Source organism: Eptatretus burgeri, chromosome 4 (assembly GCF_056783735.1).
Source record: "Eptatretus burgeri isolate ZD-2024b chromosome 4, Ebu_testis_v1, whole genome shotgun sequence".
Lineage (NCBI taxonomy): Eukaryota > Metazoa > Chordata > Myxini > Myxiniformes > Myxinidae > Eptatretus > Eptatretus burgeri.
This window is the reverse complement of record NC_140964.1, coordinates 9,667,549-9,690,048: the sequence shown is the minus strand read 5'-3', so window position 1 is coordinate 9,690,048 and position 22,500 is coordinate 9,667,549. Positions and strand designations below refer to the sequence as shown.

Here is a 22,500-nt window from a genome sequence, read left to right as displayed (position 1 = left end):
TTTCACATTGCTGTTGTGTGATTTTATGCCACTCTTGGCACAAAAATTCAAGCAGCTCTGCTTTGTTTGATGGCTTATGACCATCCGTCTTCCTCTTGAACACATTCCAGAGGTTTTCAATGGGGTTCAGCTCTGTAGATTGGGCTGGTCATGACAGGGTCTTGATCTGATGGTCCTCCATTCACACCTTGATTGACCTGGCTGTGTGGCATGGAGCATTGTCCTGCTGGAAAAACCAATCCTCAGAGTTGGGGAACATTGTCAGAGCAGAAGGAAGCAAGTGTTCTTCCAGGACAACCTTGTACGTGGCTTGATTCACGAGTCCTTCACAAAGACAAATCTGCCCGATTCCAGCCTTGCTGAAGCACCCCCAGATCATCACCGATCCTCCACCAAATGCTGACAGTGGGTGCGAGACACTGTGGCTTTTAGGCCTCTCCAGGTCACCGTCTAACCATTAGATGACCAGGTGTTGGGCAAAGCTGAAAATTGGACTCATCAGAGAAGATGACCTTCCTGCAGTCCTCTACCGTCCAATCCTTATGGTCTTTTGCAAACCTCAGCCTTGCTCTTCTTTGCTTCTCATTGATGAAGGGCTTTTTCTGGCTTTGCACGACTTCAGCCCTGCCCCTAGGAGCCTGCTTCAAACCGTCCTCGCCGTGCACTTCACCCAGCTGTCGTTTGCCATTCTTTTTGCAGGTCACTTGATGTCATCCTACGGTTGGTGAGTGACATTCTAATGAGTTGGCGGTCATTCTGGTCAGTGGAAAGTCGTTTTCACCCTCTGCCAATCTGTAGTTTTGTTGTCCCCAATGTCTGCTGCTTGACCTTGTTCTTATAAACCGCCGTCTTTGAAATTCTAAGGATGGAAGCAACGTGACGCTCACTGTATCCCTCTGCCAATAAAGCCAGAATTGAACCCTTATTTTCCTCACTCAAAACTTTTCTTTTCAACTCTTTTGGCATGGTCAATTTTGATTGCAATTACTTTTGTGGTACCACGAGCACTATTTTTGCCATCCAGCTGGTCCTATTGCAAGAGGATAGTGATGACCACAGCAGCGGTTTTTATACTTTTCCTTGTTAAATAAGATTCGGTTCAGTTGATCACCTCATCAGTACCTCACTAAGTGGAATGAGGTGTGCCTTTGTTGGAATTCAACAGACACTGGAATGGAATGGCTGCCATACATGTAGAGATGTTGATTTACATGGGTGGAAAGGTCTAAATGGTGAAAAGGTTAAAGTGTTGGAGGTCAAAGGGGTCTATAATGGTCTTATGGGTTCTAAAAGTCAAAAGGGTATGTTACAATAGTAGTTAGGGTCTAAAAGGATTTAAGGGGTTTAAATGGTCAAAGGGTTGGATGGGTCTAAATTGTCAAAGGGGTCGAAGCAGTCTAAAGGGCAAAGGTACATTCTAATCGTATGTAATTAATTGGATATGTGATATATACACCATCTCAGGACATGGTGCAGCTGACTTTTACACAATATATCAAAACGAATATGTGTGTCCTCTATAACCCCAAAACCATGAAACCCAGCAGCCTGAAATTTTGCACGCATACAAAGAAAACTCCAAGGAAGTGCACGAATGAAAATTGGGTGTTTGGGTTAATTAAAACCCCTTTTGAAGATAATTAACGGCGTTATTTAATTATATACTTTATGAGGTACCACCCTCAGCCACCTTGCTCTTTGGGGTCTTAAAAGACTTCTCCTGGTTTACCTGGCTGGGGTCTGAAGCCACCATATTTTTTGGCCTGCTCAACCATGCCCTGACTTGGAACAGGCTGTCACGATTTCTTAATGATAAAGTTTTTTTTTTCCACTTTCCTCATCCTGAGCAAGCAGTTCGTGCTCCGTCATCCTGAGCGAGCAGTTGTGAAACAACACCCGATTTCTGAGCCGTTTGCCTTCTTAACGTGTTTTCCAAATGACTGTGCCAAATCTTTTTTTTCCACCCATCACACAATGTTTGTGACCATCTCCCCAAAACGTCTATATCAATGCAACGTTGTTTTTCGGTGAAAGCTACTCAAGGTTTTTTGGTTGTATCCAGTATGTAATGAAGTCCGTAATCACACTGACTCCAACCTGCCAATTTCCAAAAATTGCCGATGTTGGTCAAGAACGTGTGTGCGTGTGTGCGTGTGTGCGTGTGTGCGTGCGTGCGTGCGTGCGTGCGTGCGCGTGTGTGGTTCATAAAGTATAACATATTCTATCTGCTTACTCCCCTAACCCCACTCCTCTCTCTCTCTTTGACAGATCTTTGCTGTACCCACTGACACCCCCACCCCCCCCCCCCAATACTATGCAGCACCCTCCTCCCACACCTACCTCTCTCTCTCTGTCTGTCTCTATCTCTGGATCGTGTTCATCTCCAGACAGCTTGGCTCCGGATGTGTTGGGGCGGTGTTCGTCTCCTGACACGTTGGGGCGGTGTTTGTCTCAAAAGTGTCCGGGCTGTATTTATGTCCGAACGGGAGTTTGTCTCCAGACGTGTCCGGACGGGAGTTTGTCTCCGGACGTGTCCGGACGGGAGTTTGTCTCCGGACGTGTCCGAACGGGAGTTTGTCTCCGGACGTGTCCGAACGGGAGTTTGTCTCCGGACGTGTCCGAACGGGAGTTTGTCTCCGGACGTGTCCGAACGGGAGTTTGTCTCCGGACGTGTCCGAACGGGAGTTTGTCTCCGGACGTGTCCGAACGGGAGTTTGTCTCCGGACGTGAGTTTGTCTCCAGACGTGTCCGAGCAGTGTTTGTTTCCGGGCAGTACTTATAGTGTTGCTGGTGGAAAATGGATTTCAGACATTATTTTGTTTCTACCTTCACTGTTATTCGATGCAGAATCATTTTGATGAGACAGTATGAATCATAATTAATGCTCCACCGCACATCTGCCTTCCCTTCCCCAACCCCTCTTCACTCACACTTCTCTCTCAATTTAGTATTCCCATCAGCAAAGCGACGGGTGGTATTTGCTCGTAATTATTAATTGGCAGAATAAGCACAGAAACGTAGTTCGGCCAAGGCCTGACGGCTTCATAGTCAAGCCTCTGTCGACCGGGTGTTTATCATTTTTATAATATACATTGTAGATTGTTATGTTTCAATAATGCAAGACTCATTATTAGAGTTGAAAAATGGATATGTCGAGCTCATTGCAGATGAAATACCAAGCGATTCAGCCAATGCATTACTCACCTTCATATTTCACACGTGACTCGTCTTGGTCATCTTTCTCTGCAAATTAAATACAAGACATGGATGGAATTGTAAGAATAAAAAAACAAAATAAACAAAAGTGTTTTCTAATTCCCCCAACAAAAAAGTTTGGATTTCCACCACTACCACTACCAACACCACCACATGCACAGTGCAGTTCTGTTCTATTATGAAGGCTTGTTACAGCAAATTTCATGAAAACAAACTTTTCGTAGATAATCGTGATTCAAGTTGATGTAAGTAATTGTGAAAAGTACTTTCATATTTACAAAATATAAAAAAATAAATCAGTTGAAACATTGGTTAGAATCAAAGTTTTAAAAAACCGTATTAGCTGAAATGGTAATTGTAAGGAACTGTTGCGAGCAGGTCGGAAGTGCAGGTTGAACCATATGAGGTGAAATATAGAAATTTGTTTTAGTTTTTTGGGTGATCCCATGTTGGTATGTTGGTATGTTGGGATTATGCACCTGAACGCTAAGGGACACATTTATCTCTTGACTTTTGTCGTTGGAGGGAAGGGGGAGGGGGGGGTAGTCATTGCATGCGAACAGTCCACAGAGTGTATCTATTTGTTTGTTATAACAAAACTCTACTGCACAGATTGATTCGGCCAAGACCGAGTGATGTGAGGCCGAGGCTGTTTATTCCTGATACGTGAAACCCATGCCTACAGAAAAAAAACTTTTTGGAACACTGGTCGCATTTTCCATCCAATAATCATGTCACTGTTAAAAATGTATTCATGGGTAGGATTTGAAAGTTTTATGTCAATTGCTCAAGCAGTTGCAGAGAAAATTAACATAAAGGTAAAAAAGTGAGGGCCTCGGCCGACATTCCACAACATGGTCAAGGATGGTTGTGGACGCTGATTACGAGTTCAACTTCAAAATGAGAAGGTAATCATACTCAACATGAAAGATATGCACAACGCCTGGTCCAGGTGATTAAACTTGCCACCTTCCTCCAAAACCTGGTGGTGCCTTGCTTGAGTATGCTCCCCTTCATCACCTTCCCTCTCCTCTCCTCTCCTCAAATGGCACCACAGCTGACTCCACTCGTGAGAAGGCTGAATGCCTCAATTCTGTGTTTGCTTCCAAATCTTGCATCCCCAACCCCTCGCTCTTTGTACCCACCCTATCCAGTCGCAACCACCTGCTCCTAGACTCAGCGTCTTTTGCACCTGAGAGGGTGGAGAAGGTTTTGACGACCCTCGGCTCGAACAGCATCAGCTCATATGTCCTAAACCTGCTCTTTCATATCCTCTCTTTGCCCTATTCACCCTGACATTTGTGCTTGGTCATCTTCCATTTGATTGGAAATCCACCAACATCACTGCATAACATAACCAGAGTGGTGTCAAAGCCACTCAATGCTCGCCTGTTTATACATTTATCGTTTTTCGTTTTTAAAAGACGTCTAATAATATTTTTTTATAAAGCATTGCAGTGAAGTCTGATCCAAATAATTTTAAAGCAATACATGTATTTGGATATTGTAATCAGTAAAAAATAGTGTTATAGATAAAAACATGAGAAAGGAAATAACTTGCACCAAAAACTTTAACATTTTCACGCTCACGCTGATGCACTAGTCTAATAATATTTTTTTATAAAGCATTGCAGTGAAGTCTGATCCAAATAATTTTAAAGCAATATATGTATTTGTATATTGTAATCAGTAAAAAATAGTGTGGTAGATAAAAACATTGGAAAGGAAATAACTTGCACCAAAAACTTTAACATTTTCATGCTCACGCTGACGCACTAGTCTAATAATATTTTTTATAAAGCATTACAGTAAAGTCTGATCCAAATAATTTTAAAGCAATATATGTATTTGTATATTGTAATCAGTAAAAAAAATAGTGTGGTAGATAAAAACATTAGAAAGGAAATAACTTGCACCAAAAACTTTAACATTTTCACGCTGACGCTGACGTTCACGCCAGGGGTATCACTATAGCTCTCTATTCTTCGAACAGGAGAGCTAATAAAAAAACTGCACAATAACTGAACTCCTCAACTACAGACATCAGTAAGGTCATGGAATCCATCATCTCAGTTGATATGAAATCTTTCCTTTTCTACAACGGCTTCATCTCAGATCACCAATTTGGATTCAGACCAGGTCTCTTCACCTTGGACATGCTGCTTCTACTCACCCAACAATGGATGGAGGCCCTCAATGTCAGACTTGAGATCAGGGCCATCTCTTTTTTTTCTTGGATACAAATGCTGTAGGGATTAGAACGCAACAGAACAAGAGGGGAGGATGCATGGTATGGACAAGATGGATCCAGAAGCAAACTCAGGAAGGAAAAACTGGAATTTGGAATGAAGTGGCTTTGGGGTTCAGAGGGGGGGGGGCTAACACAGATAGAAAATATCATGGTTTTGGATTGGGGATGATCTGATATCGTGATGAACAGCTCTCTTGAAGACCTGGAGGGGAGGATGCAATTGAAGAGAATGTGAAAGTTGATTCCACAGGCATTAAAAGAGAGGAACAAATGAGTGGAGGTGGCCAGTGATCCAGATTTAAATGCACATGGTAGTTCAAGGGGTTTTAAGGGTCTGAAGGATCTTTGGGCTATTGAGGGTCTTCGGGTTATGAAGGGTCGAAAGGATCTTGGGGTTCGAAAGGGTCTCAAAGAGCCTTATGGATCCAAAGGTTCTTAGGGGTTCTAAACAGTCTGGCATCCTGCCTTGCTCTCCAACTTCTCCACCGATGACATCCAAGGCCAACTCCACCCATGGCTTACTGACTTCCTCTACTCTCGTAGCCAATGTGTGACTCTCAACAGAATGCTTTCATCTCCTTTCGCCATCAAGGCTGGAGTGCCACGAAGCAGTGTTCTTGGCCCAGTCCTATTCCTAATCTTCATTAATGATCTTTCTGACTTTCTGGAAAATCCTCTTTATCTATTTGCTGATGACTCCACCTTCTGCCATGACATTCCTCATCCTTCAGACAGATAGACTGCAGCCTCTTCCTCTTTTCAGACCTTGACAAAAAAAAAAAATCACAATCTGCTCAAACACAGAATATATCTTTCAATCCAGGGGGGTGTGGGGGGGAGTGAATCTGTGTCGGTCTGTGTCTCTGTCGGTCTGTCAGTCTGTCGCATTATTTCAACCAAAGCTTGATGGAGCATTGTTCTCCGAGCTGGCACCCATGCCTCATACCTTGTTCAGCTTGAGCCATGGAAACCAAGGCCTTCAAGATTATTGGAATCTATCACTTTCCCATTGCAGACAGGTCGGTAGTATCTCTGTCTTCTTCCGCCTGCTTTCTAGTCTTGCACGCTTTTCCATTTACATTCTCCCCCTCCCCCCTCCACAGATCTCAGAAAGGTCCATGCTTTCCACAATCAACCCCCATCTGGTGACACTTCCAAAGTCCAGAATCACTGCTCACCTACACTCATTCATTCTTCTTTTTTCGCCACCTGTGGAATCAACTTCCACATTCTCTTCAATCTCATTCCTCCCTCCAAATTGAATGAGATTGAAGATAATTTTCACCACCATCTCAGACCACTCCCCATCCAAAACTATGAACCCCGTCCCCCCAGTACACTATTTTTTCTTCCAAATTTCCACTTTTTGTCTTCCTGAGAATTTGCTTCTGTATCCATCTTGTCCAACATGTGTGTCCTCCTCTATCCCTCCTCCCCCCCCCCCCCACATTCCTTATTATCAGTCTCCTATTTCATTCCTCATCCCAACTATTGTTGAATTAATACCAGGTGGGGTTAACTCGACCTGTCATCCTTCCGAGGTCGGCAAAATGAGTGCCATACCAGCATGCTGTGCCAGAGTGGCGACGTGTCCAGGATTGTGCCCAATGGTCAAGGAGACTGGTTAAGCAGCACTAACGCTCTGCACAGAGTAGGGTCCCAATCTTCTCCTCTTCCTCCTCATACTATTGTTGCCCCCCTCCCCCTTCCTTTCTCTTTTGTTCTGTTATGTCTTGATCCATCAAGTGTTCTCGCTCTTCCACGAGCCTTGACTTTGCATACAAAAAAAAATATTTGGTGGGATGGGGGAAGGGATTGCTGTTGTACTTTGATATAAGTAAATGCAGTCATAAATATTGTCCACAAGTATTGAGATCACTACCACTGTTTGTTCTCGATACCCAATTCATGAATAATGAATACATGGCAATTTTATTTGGCCATATTCACAGATGATACAAGGTATTGTCGCGTCAGATAGCCTCCGTTAACACGGGTCGTCTGCGCTTGGATCTTTTATCCCTGAAATGGCTGTAAGGTCTCCAACTACAGCATTCAGTGAAATTTATCTACAATGTTACAGTTCCTCAAGGTCACCCAAAAGTTTGGTGGTGGCATGCATGGGAAGCAGAAGGATGGGAGATGTTTCCTACCTTTATAAAGAGTATGGGGAGAAAGGTGGACAGAACGTGCAAATCAGGCCAAACCAAGTAAGTCAACGGATACAAAGATGGATGGAGGGAGTGACACACAAACTTATACACAAGGATAAATAAGTTACAACACGAACTCCGTTCGGTGTCACAGACCACACTTTTATGACACAATGGGGTAAGCAGGCAAGGACTTCCCAATGGCATGATGCTGAGTGGTGTGCATGGCGATGGTGAAGCTCAGGAACAGGAATTATTGATGAAGTGAAGGCGAGGGATTGAGAAGTGGTATCCACATCTCCAAAGAGCTATCCTCCCGATCCCGATCACAAAGTAAAGTGGGAGATGAAGAGCGAGTGATGAAGAGAGCCAGCAAGACAGAGTGAGAGAAACAGAGAATGATGTTCTTTCCAAAGGTTCTACTCCCATCTCTTGTGTGAGCATGTCCGGTAACAACCCTTGTGGACTCAGCACCTGCGGTGGCTCCCGTGATTGGCTGCCCCAGGTGTCATCCTTCGGGCTGTCCAGCCCACAGGGTGGTCCCAATGAAAATATAGTCTTCATACCCTCTTGTGGGATCTACAGCGTACTATGCCACCATGGCTTGTGGTGCACCGGGCAGACAGATTGTTTGTCCTTTGAAAGTGCGTAGCACTTACCTGATGCCTTTTTGTGGCCGCAAGTCCTCACCTGACCCTGCCTTCTAACAACAGGTGTTTACGCATACAATCTTCTCCAAGCAATACTATCTATAAATTACATACCTGCCTTCTCAGCGTCACATATAACATGACGACTTGCTCTGGCACGTCTTACTCCCCTGATTGATGGCAATCAAACCTACTCGAAACAAATGGCCCATTCCATTTTTATAAAATCTAGCTAAGGATCCTTCCACCCCCTTACACATTACAGTACGATAGACTCGAGTGATGCTTTAGTAACTGTGCTGTTAAAATCTATCCTGTAATATAGTAATTCTGTTATCAGAATGTTCTCACCTCGTGGCAGTTCACACACAACACCGAGGCGCCAGGTTTTGTCACATGATGTACGACTCCATTGCCCCGTCATTTGTCTCATCCAGACGCACGTGTCCACATCAATTGGCTTCACCTCACCCCAACGTGGTGCCCAGTTGGTGTAGGTCACCAGAGAACCATCAGACCATGAAAGTTGATCATCTGTGTCAGGCAAAAATACGGGTGAAGGTATCACTGACCTACATGAGGTTAAATTCACCTTTGAGACAAGATAATCTATTTAGAGTACTAAAGGATTCCATGAGGTTACGAAAGCGAACCTAGAATGATGAAAAAAAAGAAGAAGAATAATTCCAATTGGGACAGATACCCATCTCCTGATGGAGGGCTGTCATAGTCAGTCTGCACTTGGTGATAAAGGGGGACTTAAAGGGTCTTCGGGTTCTAAATCGAGGGTTGAGAGACATAATGTTGTAACTGCATTTTTGGCGAAATTGAATAAAATGGCTCTCATGTCTTTCAACACCATTATTTAGCGATTTGCAGGAAATGTAAATTTTCAGTTACAACATTATGTCTCTCAACCCGCAAAATGGGCTTAAGGTTTTAAATGGTCTTAGGGTCACAAAGAGCTTTGACAAAGGTTTTTCTATGGTATGTAATTAATACACCTACTCATGATCTGTGCAGACAAACAAACAGTCAAATGGACCCGAATGCAATACCCTCTCCTCTGGCAAGGGTAATTAGTAGGTTAAATTAATAGGTTTAAATGAAAAACAATGAAACATCTCATGAGATGATAGAATCTCACACATGTGATGGACACACAAACATAGATTACATTTTGAGTTAATGAGCTAATTATCTCACCACCTGGATGGAAATTTAAAAAAAGGCTGCATTAGTTTTTGTGCATTTTTACGTGTCCACCTTGAGGAACCAAAGTGAGTGCACCAGTTACCCGGTCCAGGATGTTTTCATGGCAGAAAACAATAAAGACGCCATTGTGCTGGTTTACAGGTGAAACCAGCATTCGAGAAGAGACAGCCAGATCATTTTAAAAGTAATATTTATTAATACCTACTCGCTACCTTTAAAAACAATAATATTGATTAAAAGCATCACTTAATTACCGAATTAAGAATCTCCAAATTCATAAAGTACAGTAGTACCTCTACTTACGAATTTAATTCGTTCTGGGAGTAGTTTCGTAACCTGAAACCTTCGTAAGTAGAGACGCCTTTTGAATGTAAATGCGCTAATCCGTTCCAAGCCCCGCAAAATTCGGACATTTTTTTTTAATAAATCATAAAAAATGTTCATGTTCATCAGAACATGAACAAATACATGTTAAAATTAGATTACCGCACAATAAACATAAAACGAGAGGCACATAATGTAAAAAACAAAGAATAAAGGAAATAATAAAAATATTCATTTACCTTTTAACTGCTATTCTCGTTACTTTTTGGCCTCTTTGTTTACTGGTCCTTATCAGCAGTGTTTTTTGCCTCGCGTTTCGTGAAGAATTGATCCAATGACGTCTGCTTTTGCCGGCTTTTAACAATCCGTCGGAAATGCGCGAGGCAGACATCGTCATAGTGCGCGATAGCCCGACTTGTTAACACTTTTTCCGGGTGATTCTTTTCAACAAATTCCGAGACTTCATGGAATTTTCCTAAAATGTCTTTGATTTGGGCTGATGGAATAATGGCTGCCTCCTCCCCCTCCTCCTCGTCCTCTTTGAACTCCTCCTGCACCGCGGTGTGTTGCATCACCTCCAATTCCTGCAGCTCCTTCGTCGAAAGCTCCTCGTTGTGCTTCTGAATCAGCTCGTTGATGTCCTCGTCATCCACCTCAGAGAGGCCTTTGGAAGGAGCCGTAGCTTTTAGGGCTTCCTTTTGTTTTATTATCGTGCCGATCGTAGATATATTGCGGCCATATTCTTTTGCGAGCTCAATCAAACGCATCCCCTTTTCATACCTTTCTATTATCTCTTGCTTTGTTTGTATGGCCAGAAAAACTCTCTTCTTCTTCTTTTCTCTTTGTCCACTTTTCTTCATTGCTTTCTTAGGGTCCATTGTGAATAAAAGTTACTGTAATCCACACGCGTACTGTACTGTAACACTGTCCGAGCACTTCGTAGCGGGACCATAGACTGTATACAGTATAACTATATTTACAGAGCGGGACGGGGACACGAAGAGCATGCTGGGATACACGCATACGCAAAGGGTTGCCAGGCAGATTTTAGGCGATAGCCAATGGCAGAGCAGCTACAAGTTTGTTAACGTTCGGGAAACTCTGGGAGCAGCGAAAAGCAGCGCGTACTGTACTGTATTTTTTGACTTCGTATCCTGAAACGCCTTCGTAACTAGAGGCAATATTTTCCAATTCAGGCGCTTCGTAACCTGAAACATTCGTATGTAGAGACATTCGTAAGTAGAGGTACCACTGTACAGACATCACACATGTCAGAGCAGCTATGAGTTATTAACTCACAACTCTCAAGGTGGACACTTAATGGTCTTAAAACTTAATCTCAGTTAACCAGTTTGTAAAAGAAATGCCAGCAGGTTATAAATGGGTGAAGGGTTGGCTGTGAGCACATTCGAAAGGATCATGTCCAGAGGATGCACACAGAATGAATCCGACAGGCCAGTTGTGTTGCAAAAGCCCTTTTAGGCCAGGGAATCCATGAAAATGTCGCCAAACCCACCACAAATTGCAATAGAAACCATTAAAGTGTTTTTTCACTCTACTCCAAGTATGCTATAGAATGACATACTAAAAGTCACCGAAAATCCAAGCAGAGGAACATGTTTATCTTTCAAAATGGCCGCCAAAACTGATAATTTTAGAATCAGCCCTATATCAGCAAGTAATAGTGCTAAAATATATGTGAAATACTTAGGTACATGTTACTGGACACAATAAACCCATTTCTGGCATTTTTAAACTTGTCACAAACTTCACATTCAAAATGGCACCAAAACTAGCATATTTAGAAATAGCCAAATAATAGTAATTACTTGGGATTCGTATATAAATAAAACATCTTGAAATTTCCTTGGTTCAGACATTTCGGAAATGAATGAAATTCTAAGATATGTTGGATACATTGCATTATTGTTGTCATAGCGCTAAAGTATTTCTTTCTTTTCATATTAAAGTGTAATTAGCTGATCATGGACAAGTGTGTTATTCTGTGAGGAACCTCTATCCAATGGAGAGCCAACTTCTACATTACGCATCAAAGGATGTGAAGGCATTGCCAAGGCTAATGAGTTGTGGAACAGAAATATTAGTACTGTGCCCAGCCAAGTTGTGCATGTCAAGTGGAGGAAGAACTTCTTTTCCCCACAGTGCATAGTCAGTGACAACAAAAAGCGAGGACATGACTCCACAGCTCCCAGTAGTTCACCATGTGTGCATCGATCCACAAGTATGGCATTCAATTGCAAAGAAAACTGCATATTTTGTGGTGTTTGCGATGCAAAAAAAAAAACCACAACCCAACACATAAACTTATCTCAGTCAGAACAATGGATTTCCAAAAGACCATAATGCAGGTATATGCAAAGAACGCAATGATTTGTGGTCAGACACTGTCAGAGGTAGAATTGAGTATGCGCAGGATCTACATACTGCAGATGCGGTATACCACAACCTCTGCAGCACAAACTAGAACAGGAAGGGAAATACCAAATGAGTTCGTTGCAGAAGAAATGATCCCTCCCAAATAGCCGAAGCAGGGCAGACCCTCCGATTCAGTACGAGCAGATGCTTTCATTAAGGTAGCCGAGTATCTGGAGGCCAATGACGATGAACAAACCACTATACAAGATCTAATACATAAAATGGATGAATTTCTGGATGGCACTGACAATGAATCATATGGATTTACTTACATGAAAGATCAACTTCAAAAACACTTTGGCGACAACATAATGATCACCAAGATCAATGGAAAACTAAATGTGCTTACATTCCGCCACAAAGCATCCGCTGTCCTCCACAAATTCTACAGTCAACCCAAGAAAAGCAACAACACTGCAGAGAAAATGAGACTCTGAGACTGCAGCCAAACTGATTAAAAATGATGTCAAATCAGTGGAAGAGACAAAAGAGGTATACCCAGATTCAAGTACAATAACATCTACTGACGAGGCAATGTCATTCTTACCTGAATCATTGAAACTTCTGCTTCAGAAACTCGCAGTTGGGAAGGATGCCGATAACAAAATCGCATCGTTGGGCCAAGCCATTATGCAATGCATTCGACCAAGAGTTCTAATTGCTCCCTTACAGATAGGTTTAGGCGTACAAATGCACCACCATTTTGGGTCTAAATTTCTCATCAACTCTCTCCATGCACACGGAAATGTCAGAAATGGGTTTATTATGTCCAATAACATGTACCTAAGTGTTTCACATATATTTTTAGCACGATTACTTGCTGATATCGGGCTGATTCTAAAATTAGCTGAATCTCCACAGACCAACCTGTAGTGGGGTGCAGTTGGTTTTACAGTAATTTGCACCATACCACATGAGACCAAGTGCAGTCGCTCTGGAGAGTGTGCCTTGAGTGCACAACATGAAATGGAGCAGCTCAGGAGAAATCCTTTCTCCCCTTCATCAACTCCGTTCCTTCTCCTTCTACATTCTTCCTCTCCTGTTTTATGCAAACTTCGACGGCGTTATATATCTTGCAAACTGCCAGTAAGCCTTTTATCTTCATTTTGTTGAGGTTTCTAGAGGCCACAGCAGCCTTTGGTGGTATCTCTTATTAACCTCCGCCATCTTCGAAGATGGATGGAGGTTACTGTTTTCACCCCTTTCTGTTTGTTTGTTTGTTTGTGAACAGTATTACGGAAAAACTCCTCGACGGATTTCGACGAAACTTGGTGGGGGGTTAGGTATGGTCCAAGGATCATGCCATTAAATTTTGGACTTGGTCCCCCCCCCCCCCAAAAAAAATTGTTAGAGAAAAAAAATTTTTTTTTTGCATATCTACATGTTTTCAGTGATTTCCAACCCCCCCCCAAATTTTTTTTTTACCACCCCCCCAAAAGAATTTTTTTTGCATTTCTACATGTTTTAAGTGATTTCCAACCCCCCCCAAAAGAAATTGTTACCCCCCAACAAAAATTGTTAGAGAATTTTTTTTTGCATTTCTACATGTTTTATTACCTTCGCACTCTGCGAAAGGTTATGTATTGGTCGCTGTGTATTTATTTATTTATTTATTTTTGAGTGTGTGTGTGTGTGTGTGTGTGTGTGTGTGTGTGTGTGTGTGTGTGTGTGTGTGTGTGTGTGTGTGTGTGTGTGTGTGTGTGTGTGTGTGTTTGTTATTCGCATAACTCAGAAAGTATTAAACCAAATCGCTTGAAATTTGGTGGAATGATGGGTTATTATCCAAGGAACATTTGATTAGATTTTGGGAGCGATCGGGTCAAAGGTCAAGGTCAAGTCAAATTCGTATTTTTACCATAGCGCGGTCAATTTTGATCTAATTGGCATGCAACCGATGCCAAAATGTTCAGAATTCATTGCCCAATGTTGTGATGGGCGACATGACACAATTACGTCATTACCCTTGTTAGCGGTTGGGGGTCAAAGGTCAGTGGGGTCACGACCTTTCAAAATATGCGGTTTTTGTCATAACATGGTCAAATCAAAACCGATTTGCATGAAACCAACACCAAAATGTTCACTGTTCTGTTCCCCTCACTCTCATGCCAAGAACAAAAAAGTAGCGGAGGCGAAGGTATGCACTCGACCGAGTGCCCATTATAGTTTTAAGTGATTTCCAACCCCCCCCCCCCCCCAAAAAAAAGAGAATTTTTTTTTTTGCATTTCTACATGTTTTAAGTGATTTCCAACCCCCCCAAAAAATTGTTAGACAAAAATTTATTTTTTCGCATTTCTACATATTTTAAGTGATTTCCAACCCCCCCCCAAAATTTTTTGAGAAAAAATTTATTTTTTTTGCATTTCTACATATTTTAAGTGATTTCCAACCCCCCAAAAAAAATTTTTGAGAAAAAATTTTTTTTTGCATTTTTACATGTTTTAAGTGATTTCCAACCCCCCCCAAAAAATTGTTACCCCCCCCCAAAAAAGGAATTTTTTTTTTTGCATTTCTACATGTTTTAAGTGATTTCCAACCCCCCCCCCCAAAAAAAAATGGAGAAAGGAACTATAACTCTGTCAGCACTGTTGACATCATATTTAATGAATAAGATAAAAGGTTCACTTGAGTGACCCAGCAGTATTGGCGGCCTGAGGTTTTGCACTCTCCCGAATGCTCCCCCTCTAGTTACCTCCGCCACCAAAGGTGAAGGAGGTTGTGTTTTCACCCCTGGCTGTCTAGTTTGTGTGCAGGATATCTCAAAAAAAATTTGTAGATGGATCCGGATGAAATTTTGTGGACAGGTTGGGTGTGTGACCAGGATGAAGTGATTAGATTTTGGTGACAATCCAGATCCGGATTTGACTACTAGAATATAAGTGATTCTTCACCATTGAGAGATAGAGCCAAAAAAGATAAATAGCACAACATCTCAAAAAGTTGTTGACATATTTGGATGAAACCTGGTGGACACGTCGGGTGTTTGACCCCAATGAATTCATTCGATTTTGGTGATCTGAATCTGGATACGAGAATTTTTTTTTTTTTATGTGATTCTTCACCGTTGAGAGATTGGGCCAAAAAACGATATACAGTAGTACCGTATAGCATGATATTTCAAAAATGTATTTGGCCCGATATGTTCTCGTGGATCAGGCATAACGTGGCAGAGGAATTCACTCCACTGAATGACCTTCTCGTCTTGTGTTATTGTCATCAGTGAGGCACCATTTGTTTCTCTTCTCTCATGTTGCTGTGAGCACATCCTTATCGAGGCCAATTCAGGCTTGGCAAGTGTCATTGTAAGCGAACTGGACTTTCAACAGCCAAAACACCCTAAACCAAAGTACAAAACAATTCCTTCACCCACAGCACAAATAAATGTTATACTGGTCTGTAACCTTCTGATGAAATAACACAATATATCTGTAACAGTATTGACGTCATGAATAGTCACGCCGAGTTTCAAAAGGATTCGTTGAGCCGCCTCGGAGGAGGAGGAAAAAAAATCTCATCCGTGTCCTAAGGAAGCGGTGCAGTTTGGCATTTCCGTCTCGTGATCCGAGGCAGCTCGAGTTCCCTCTTGTGTCTATTCAGCGTCTGCATTGCTGCTTAAATATTTTTGATGGACAGAAGGATGGACATGCCAAATATTGGAGTGGCTACACCATTTAAAAAAACCAAAAACGTTCATAGACTTATTGGCAGAAGGAAGGAAGGACTGACTGAAGGACATCGTTATGGCTTTATTGCTCTTCTCAGTTTTGTCGTGGATGAGCTAAAAATAAGTGCCAAGATGATCTTTTCAGCATGTGATGAAATGCCACAACCCCAATGGTAATTTCTGCTTTTGAACATGATCATGTTATTGCGAGTCTTGGAGACATCCCAAGGAAATGATGCCCTCATTGGCAAAATTTTTCTTTAAAGAAGTGTTGGTGTGTAAAGAAGGCATTATGCTCTTTCCTAAGCATTATTATACTGTCTACATGAATAAAATTTCAAAACTATTCATTTATATTGCACCTGAGATAAGAAAATCACAAACACTTACTATCTGTGTTGAAGAAAAGGCCGAGCCAAACTCCTCCACCAATGGTATGATCATAGGCCTGTAGGTGTTCCCAAATGAAATAATTCTCATGTTCATCCTCTATTGAAGCAACTTGTGCGTTTGGATCTGCAATTCACAGTAACAGTGTTTTCCTTTCAGTGCATTTTTGAAATAACAGTGCATTTCCAACCTTTCCTCGGCAAGGATTTCACAACAAACTTTCAGAAACAATTAATTATGGCACATACAGTTTGAAACACAACTGAGTATCACAAACACAATCAAAACCAATGGTGTGTATGACCCAATGGTAAACTTAGTGTTGAAAGATTTACTCAACAACAAAAAGAACAATCTATTATCATTAAATGATTACATTAGCTCCTGGGAACCATTATGCAAGTAATCATGACAATTAATCAAGGTGAGTAATGCATTACTTATGTTACTTCTTCTACCTGATGTATATACATATATATATATATATATATATATATATATATATATATATATATATATATATATATATATATATATATATATATATATATATATTGTTACGTTTGAGGGGGGGGTATGCATTCAAAGGGTAATTAGGATGTTTAATTAGGTATGCCATGCTGTTCGAGTTTACCAGGATCTCGATGTAATAAGGAGCAATTCAGTGGTGATAAGTTGTCTAGTAAATGTTCATTTCTTCAAGGGGGAAATGATAATTGTCACGTAATTAGATAGGGATACGGGATAGGGTAAGTGTGTCTGCATAAACCCCTTTTAGTATTCTCTGGAGGCTGGCCGTGACGTCACAGGACAGTGCTGCGGATGGCTCCGCCCCGTGATCACGATTGGCGGAAGGCGACGGCGGTGGGCCAATAAAACGGCTCGATTGGAAGTGACGAGGACGGGAGGATAAAAAGGTTCTGTTCGGGGTCGAAAAAGAGAAGAGGAAGAAGATCGGGACAAAAAGATCGTGTTTTTTTGGGGTGGAGGTTGTTGTGCTGGAAGCGTGCTTGTTGTTGCGCGGATTCGATCCTGTTTTTTTCATCGTGTCTTGGAGCCTTGCTGAGCCTCGTGCCTCACCTTGGTTGGCTCTGGGGTTCTGCTGACTCGGAGTACGGGGTCGAACGGCGGGCGGACCTGCCTCCCTCTCCTGCTCGCAACTTGGCGCCAGAACTGGTTCCCTGGTGGCTGTGAGCGGACTTGGGCCAGGACCAGGAGGTCGACAGCACCACGGTTTCTCCTGCCCCCCTGACGAGAGCAAGGCCAGCTCGTCCGACGCCAATCCAGGGACAGTTGCGTCCACACCACGGTCCAGCCTGACCACCAGAAATAGCTACGGTGTGTGTGTGTGTGTGTGTGTGTGTGTGTGTGTGTGTGTGTGTGTGTGTGTGTGTGTGTGTGTGTGTGTATGTGTGTGTGTGTGCGTGCGTGTACCTGGTGCCTTAGAGGGTTTGAGAATTGTATATTCATTGGAATTGTCTGTGTTTTCCCCACGCCCGATCCCGCACCATCCCGTCGAATCGCCCCGGATCCCTCTTCTTGCCGAGTCTTGTTATTTCTGGTTAATAATAAAAACAAATAAACATCATCAACTCAGTGAAAAGCGACTCGTGCCACCTTCCTCGTCCCGTTTGCGGTAGAGTGATTAGAACCGCCATGTTTGGGTTATAAATAAATAAACCGCCTCCATTGTTTCGGCTCATTCTACGTTGGCAGGACTGTTTAAGTCCCGTGGACGTCACATTGGTGTCAGGGTGTTGGATGTTCGAACCCCTCTAAATTATATTTGGTATCGGGAGAATATACCAAGATTAAAATCTCGCCACAAATTGGAATATAAAATTACTACAGAAAAGCGCGCGAGCGCGGGAAAATTTTGGCGGGAGTTTTCAAATTAAATTTAATTGGCGGCAAACGGGACTTCTGCACCATGGCGGATGTGCAGATGTTTGAGGAGGAAGGCCACGTGTCTGGCAGCGAGTCGGGGGAAGAAGGGAGAGACGGGGGTCGGATTGGAACCTCCCCCATTCCGAGCGTGGACCGTGCTTCATTGCCCGTAACGGGGCCGGCAGCGCCGGAAACCGGCGCGATGTCGATCCAGACACTGTTGGAACGTTTAATAGGGGACATGACGGTACAAATGGCAAATCAATTCGTGACACAGAGGGCAGAAATGACAGATCAATTGGGGGTAATGGGGGTACAGTTGGGTGCACGGATTGATTTAATGAGGGATGAATTAGGGGAAAAGATGGAGAAAATGAAAACTGAGATGCAGGAGTGTGTGGATGTTAAATTGGGAGAAATACAAAGCAAATTCGAGGATAGATTGGAGGAAACAAAGGTAGAAATTACATTGAAGGGGGAAAATATACGGAAAAAATTGGTAGATAAAATTGATGCAACGAACATTCGGGTTGATAAAGTGGATGAAGGCCTGGAACGTCATCGTGCCTGTGGATGCTCGTATGCAGCTGCAAGTTGAAGAGTGGGGAGAGCTGAGGAAGCAAGGGATGAATTTGGCGGAGGAGGTAAAAGGATTGGAGGCTCGTTTGGACGAACAAGATAAAATTATGAGCCAAGATGAAGTCTTGGATAAAGGCCTGGTAGAGCCGGGTTGGTTGATGAGCAGCTACAAACTCGCGACGGAGCCTTGGAGGAGGTTGTGCGGGCCCAGAAGATCCTGCGGGAAGAGGTGAATCGGTCCATTCAACGTTTGGAACAGGAGGCAAAATTGACCCATGAGACCCTCATCACAAAACATCTTTGGCCACAGTGGGCTCCGAAATTGGATACGCAGCCACAAGGGTGTTTGATCCCTGGGCTGGATTCGGACAAGGGAGAAACTGAGAAGCGGGCCACCGTAAAAGTGATCCCCCTGGTAAATTTCGACGGGTCAGGGAGCGTTGAAGCTTTTCTGACGCAATTTGAGTGCATTTCCCGACTAAACGGGTGAAATGAGCAGGAACGTACAGGGAATTTGGTGGCAACGTTGCGGGGACCAGCCGCAGATGTGTTAAATGTGATCGCGGAGGGATGTTGACCAGCTCCCACATTTGCGAGGCGTTGAGCCGTCGGTTTGGGTTCGCGGCAAACTGTGATCTGGTGCGGGCCCAGCTCCAGCACCGCAGATTAAAGCCGGGTGAGACAGTGCAGGAGCTGGCACAGGACATTTACCAATCAGTCAGGATCGCGTATCGGGACCTTACAGTGGAGGCATGGGACAGACTGGCACTCGAGAAATTTTTAGCTCCTGTTCCTGACCCTGAGGTCCGAGCGCTAGTGGAGTTACAGGATCCACCCACCGTTCACCGAGCGGCCGAGTGCGCGGCCAGGCTGGCCTCGTGGAGTCGGCTGGGTCGGGTTCCAGAGAGGCCATTGGTGACGATCCGACAGGCGGAGATCCAGGATCAGGGAGGGGGGCTGGGAGAAATTGGCATTACCCAAATGTTTCAGGAAATTTGCCAGAAACTGTCAAGTTTGATAAAGGGTAGTCCGGTAGTTAGTGCGCCAAAGCGGCGGGGTCCAGCCCAGCCAATAGAGCAATTCGATTATGGCCGAGGGGGTCCGGAACCGGAAGAGACATTTCACCGATACTCACGGGAGCCTTTTATGGGGAGTTGTTTCCGGTGCGGGCGAAGAGGACACATGCAACGATATTGCCGGTACCCGGCGATGGAAGGACCCTCCAATAGACTTTTAGACTCTGAGAGGGTGAATCCTCCTGCTGAACCGCCAGGTCTATCTGAGATGCCCTTTCATAGGTCGGGTCCGGAGATCACTGTCGGGGGTCGGGGAGACTAGATTGGGCTGAGCATATACGGCCATGCTCGGCTGCTGAGATTGTGGTGAAGTGCCCTCCTTTGGTGGAAAAAAAATGAATTGTGGGAAAATTGGCATGGGTTTGTAAGTTCTGCTGGGTTTTAGAGTGACAATCGGGACAGTGGGTAATTGGTAACAAAGCGGGCAGAAGTGGCTGTCCAATGGCTGGTGCGTGGATGGGGTGAAAAGTGCTGTGTGAGTTGTTTTAAGTTAAGAAGTGAAATGTATGGTGCACACATTGATTTTTTATTGGACATGGTGTGGTAACAGGGAAGGTCATGGTCGGCGAAGTGTTAGAAATGCAGGTGTCACATGTAAGGCCGATGGGGTGGGGGAGTCATGTGGGTTTTGTGGGTGGGGATGATGTGCTTGTCCACAGGGATTGCTGAAGCTCACGGTGAGCGTGAATTGCGACCCCCTTCAAGGAGATTCACCACCTGGTGGCTAATGGTGACAGTGTCTGGAGGCAACTGGGAGAGGGTCTGGTTGGGCGACCAAGGCGGGTAGGACCTTGGCGACCCAGGAAGGCCAGAGGAGCCAGTGAGACCCCTTCCAGAGTGTTGTACGGGATTAGAGCTGATGGCTACCAGGGGGGAGGGAATCAAAGGGAGCGGGGCGGAGAAACGTCCGGGTTGGACTAAAGCTTACCTGTGGGCATGGTTGCACCTGAGATGCCCCCATCATCTTGTGGTAACCCACCCCACGGCCACGACGGGATTCAGCCTACATGATTAAAATGAGGACCATGACCTAGAAATGTGATGATGACCATGGTGTGAGTGTTGTGAAGATGTATGAGTCCCACTCGATCCCGCACAACTTGACATGTGCAGCAAGGGCATGATGTCCGCATAATTTTGGGGCAAGCAAATTTGAAAATTGGCTCCCCAGGTAACGCTGGGTCTATTAGCATCCACTGGGGGAGGCGGTGAAGTGTAAATATCCTGTGAAGTGTCGTTAAGGCTTAGAGTAGGAATGTAAAGTATAAGTGTTGTGTTTTTGTGGAACCTTTTGTTTCCCCTCCCCAGATCACTGGAAGAGTGCTGGGCAAGAGCGATGATCCAGAGGATGGAGTGCAACTTCGCTCAGTGCTCTCATGTGATAAAATAAAAAAATAAAAAAAACGAATGATTGTTTAGGCGAGGATAAGGCCATAAGGGGGTAGTACATTAAGCAGGATAGGTAAGTTAGCTGCGACTCGCTGCCCATTGCCCCTCCTACTTTATTTCGTTAGGTTAATTAGGTGTGAGTCAGTAAGTGTTAAGGCTGGTACGGTAGCGCCTGTGATATACCTTGCAGGAGCTGCGGTACCAGAGGAGGGGGCAGTGTTACGTTTGAGGGGGGGGTATGCATTCAAAGGGTAATTAGGATGTTTAATTAGGTATGCCATGCTGTTCGAGTTTACCAGGATCTCGATGTAATAAGTAGCAATTCAGTGGTGATAAGTTGTCTAGTAAATGTTCATTTCTTCAAGGGGGAAATGATAATTGTCACGTAATTAGATAGGGATACGGGAGAGGGTAAGTGTGTCTGCGTAAACCCCTTTTAGTATTCTCTGGAGGCTGGCCGTGACGTCACAGGACAGTGCTGCGGATGGCTCCGCCCCGTGATCACGATTGGTGGAAGGTGACGGCGGTGGGCCAATAAAACGGCTCGATTGGAAGTGACGAGGACGGGAGGATAAAAAGGTTCTGTTCAGGGTCGAAAAAGAGAAGAGGAAAAAGATCGGGACAAAAAGATCGTGTTTTTTTGGGGGTGGAGGTTGTTGTGCTGGAAGCGTGCTTGTTGTTGCGTGGATTCGATCCTGTATTTTTCATCGTGTCTTGGAGCCTTGCTGAGCCTCGTGCCTCACCTTGGTTGGCTCTGGGGTTCTGCTGACTCGGAGTACGGGGTCGAATGGCGGGCGGACCTGCCTCCCTCTCCTGCTCGCAACTTGGCGCCAGAACTGGTTCCCTGGTGGCTGTGAGCGGACTTGGGCCAGGACCAGGAGGTCGACAGCACCACGGTTTCACCTGCCCCCCTGACGAGAGCAAGGCCAGCTCGTCCGACGCCAATCCAGGGACAGTTGCGTCCACACCACGGTCCAGCCTGACCACCAGAAATAGCTACGTTTTGTGTGTGTGTGTGTGTGTGTGTGTGTGTGTGTGTGTGTGTGTGTGTGTGTGTGTGTGTGTGTGTGTGTGTGTGTGTGTGTGTGTGCGCGCGCGCGCGTGCGTGTACCTGGCGCCTTAGAGGGTTTGAGAATTGTATATTCATTGGAATTGTCTGTGTTTTCCCCACGCCTGATCCCGCACCATCCCGTCGAATCGCCCCGGATCCCTCTTCTTGCCGAGTCTTGTTATTTCTGGTTAATAATAAAAACAAATAAACATCATCAACTC

General features: G+C 44.2%; 1 protein-coding gene across 1 annotated transcript in view; it reads right to left on the bottom strand.

Moving 5' to 3' along the window:
• MRC2 (mannose receptor C-type 2) overlaps positions 1-22,500 on the bottom strand; it is a 382,895-nt gene that overhangs the window by 14,444 nt on the left and 345,951 nt on the right. Inside the window, exons 27-29 of the mRNA XM_085876862.1 lie at positions 16,298-16,423; positions 8,622-8,804; positions 3,205-3,243 (exon numbers count right to left, since the gene is read on the bottom strand). Of these exons, the coding sequence (XP_085732988.1) occupies positions 3,205-3,243; positions 8,622-8,804; positions 16,298-16,423 (348 nt within the window). The remainder of the gene's footprint in view (positions 1-3,204; positions 3,244-8,621; positions 8,805-16,297; positions 16,424-22,500) is intronic.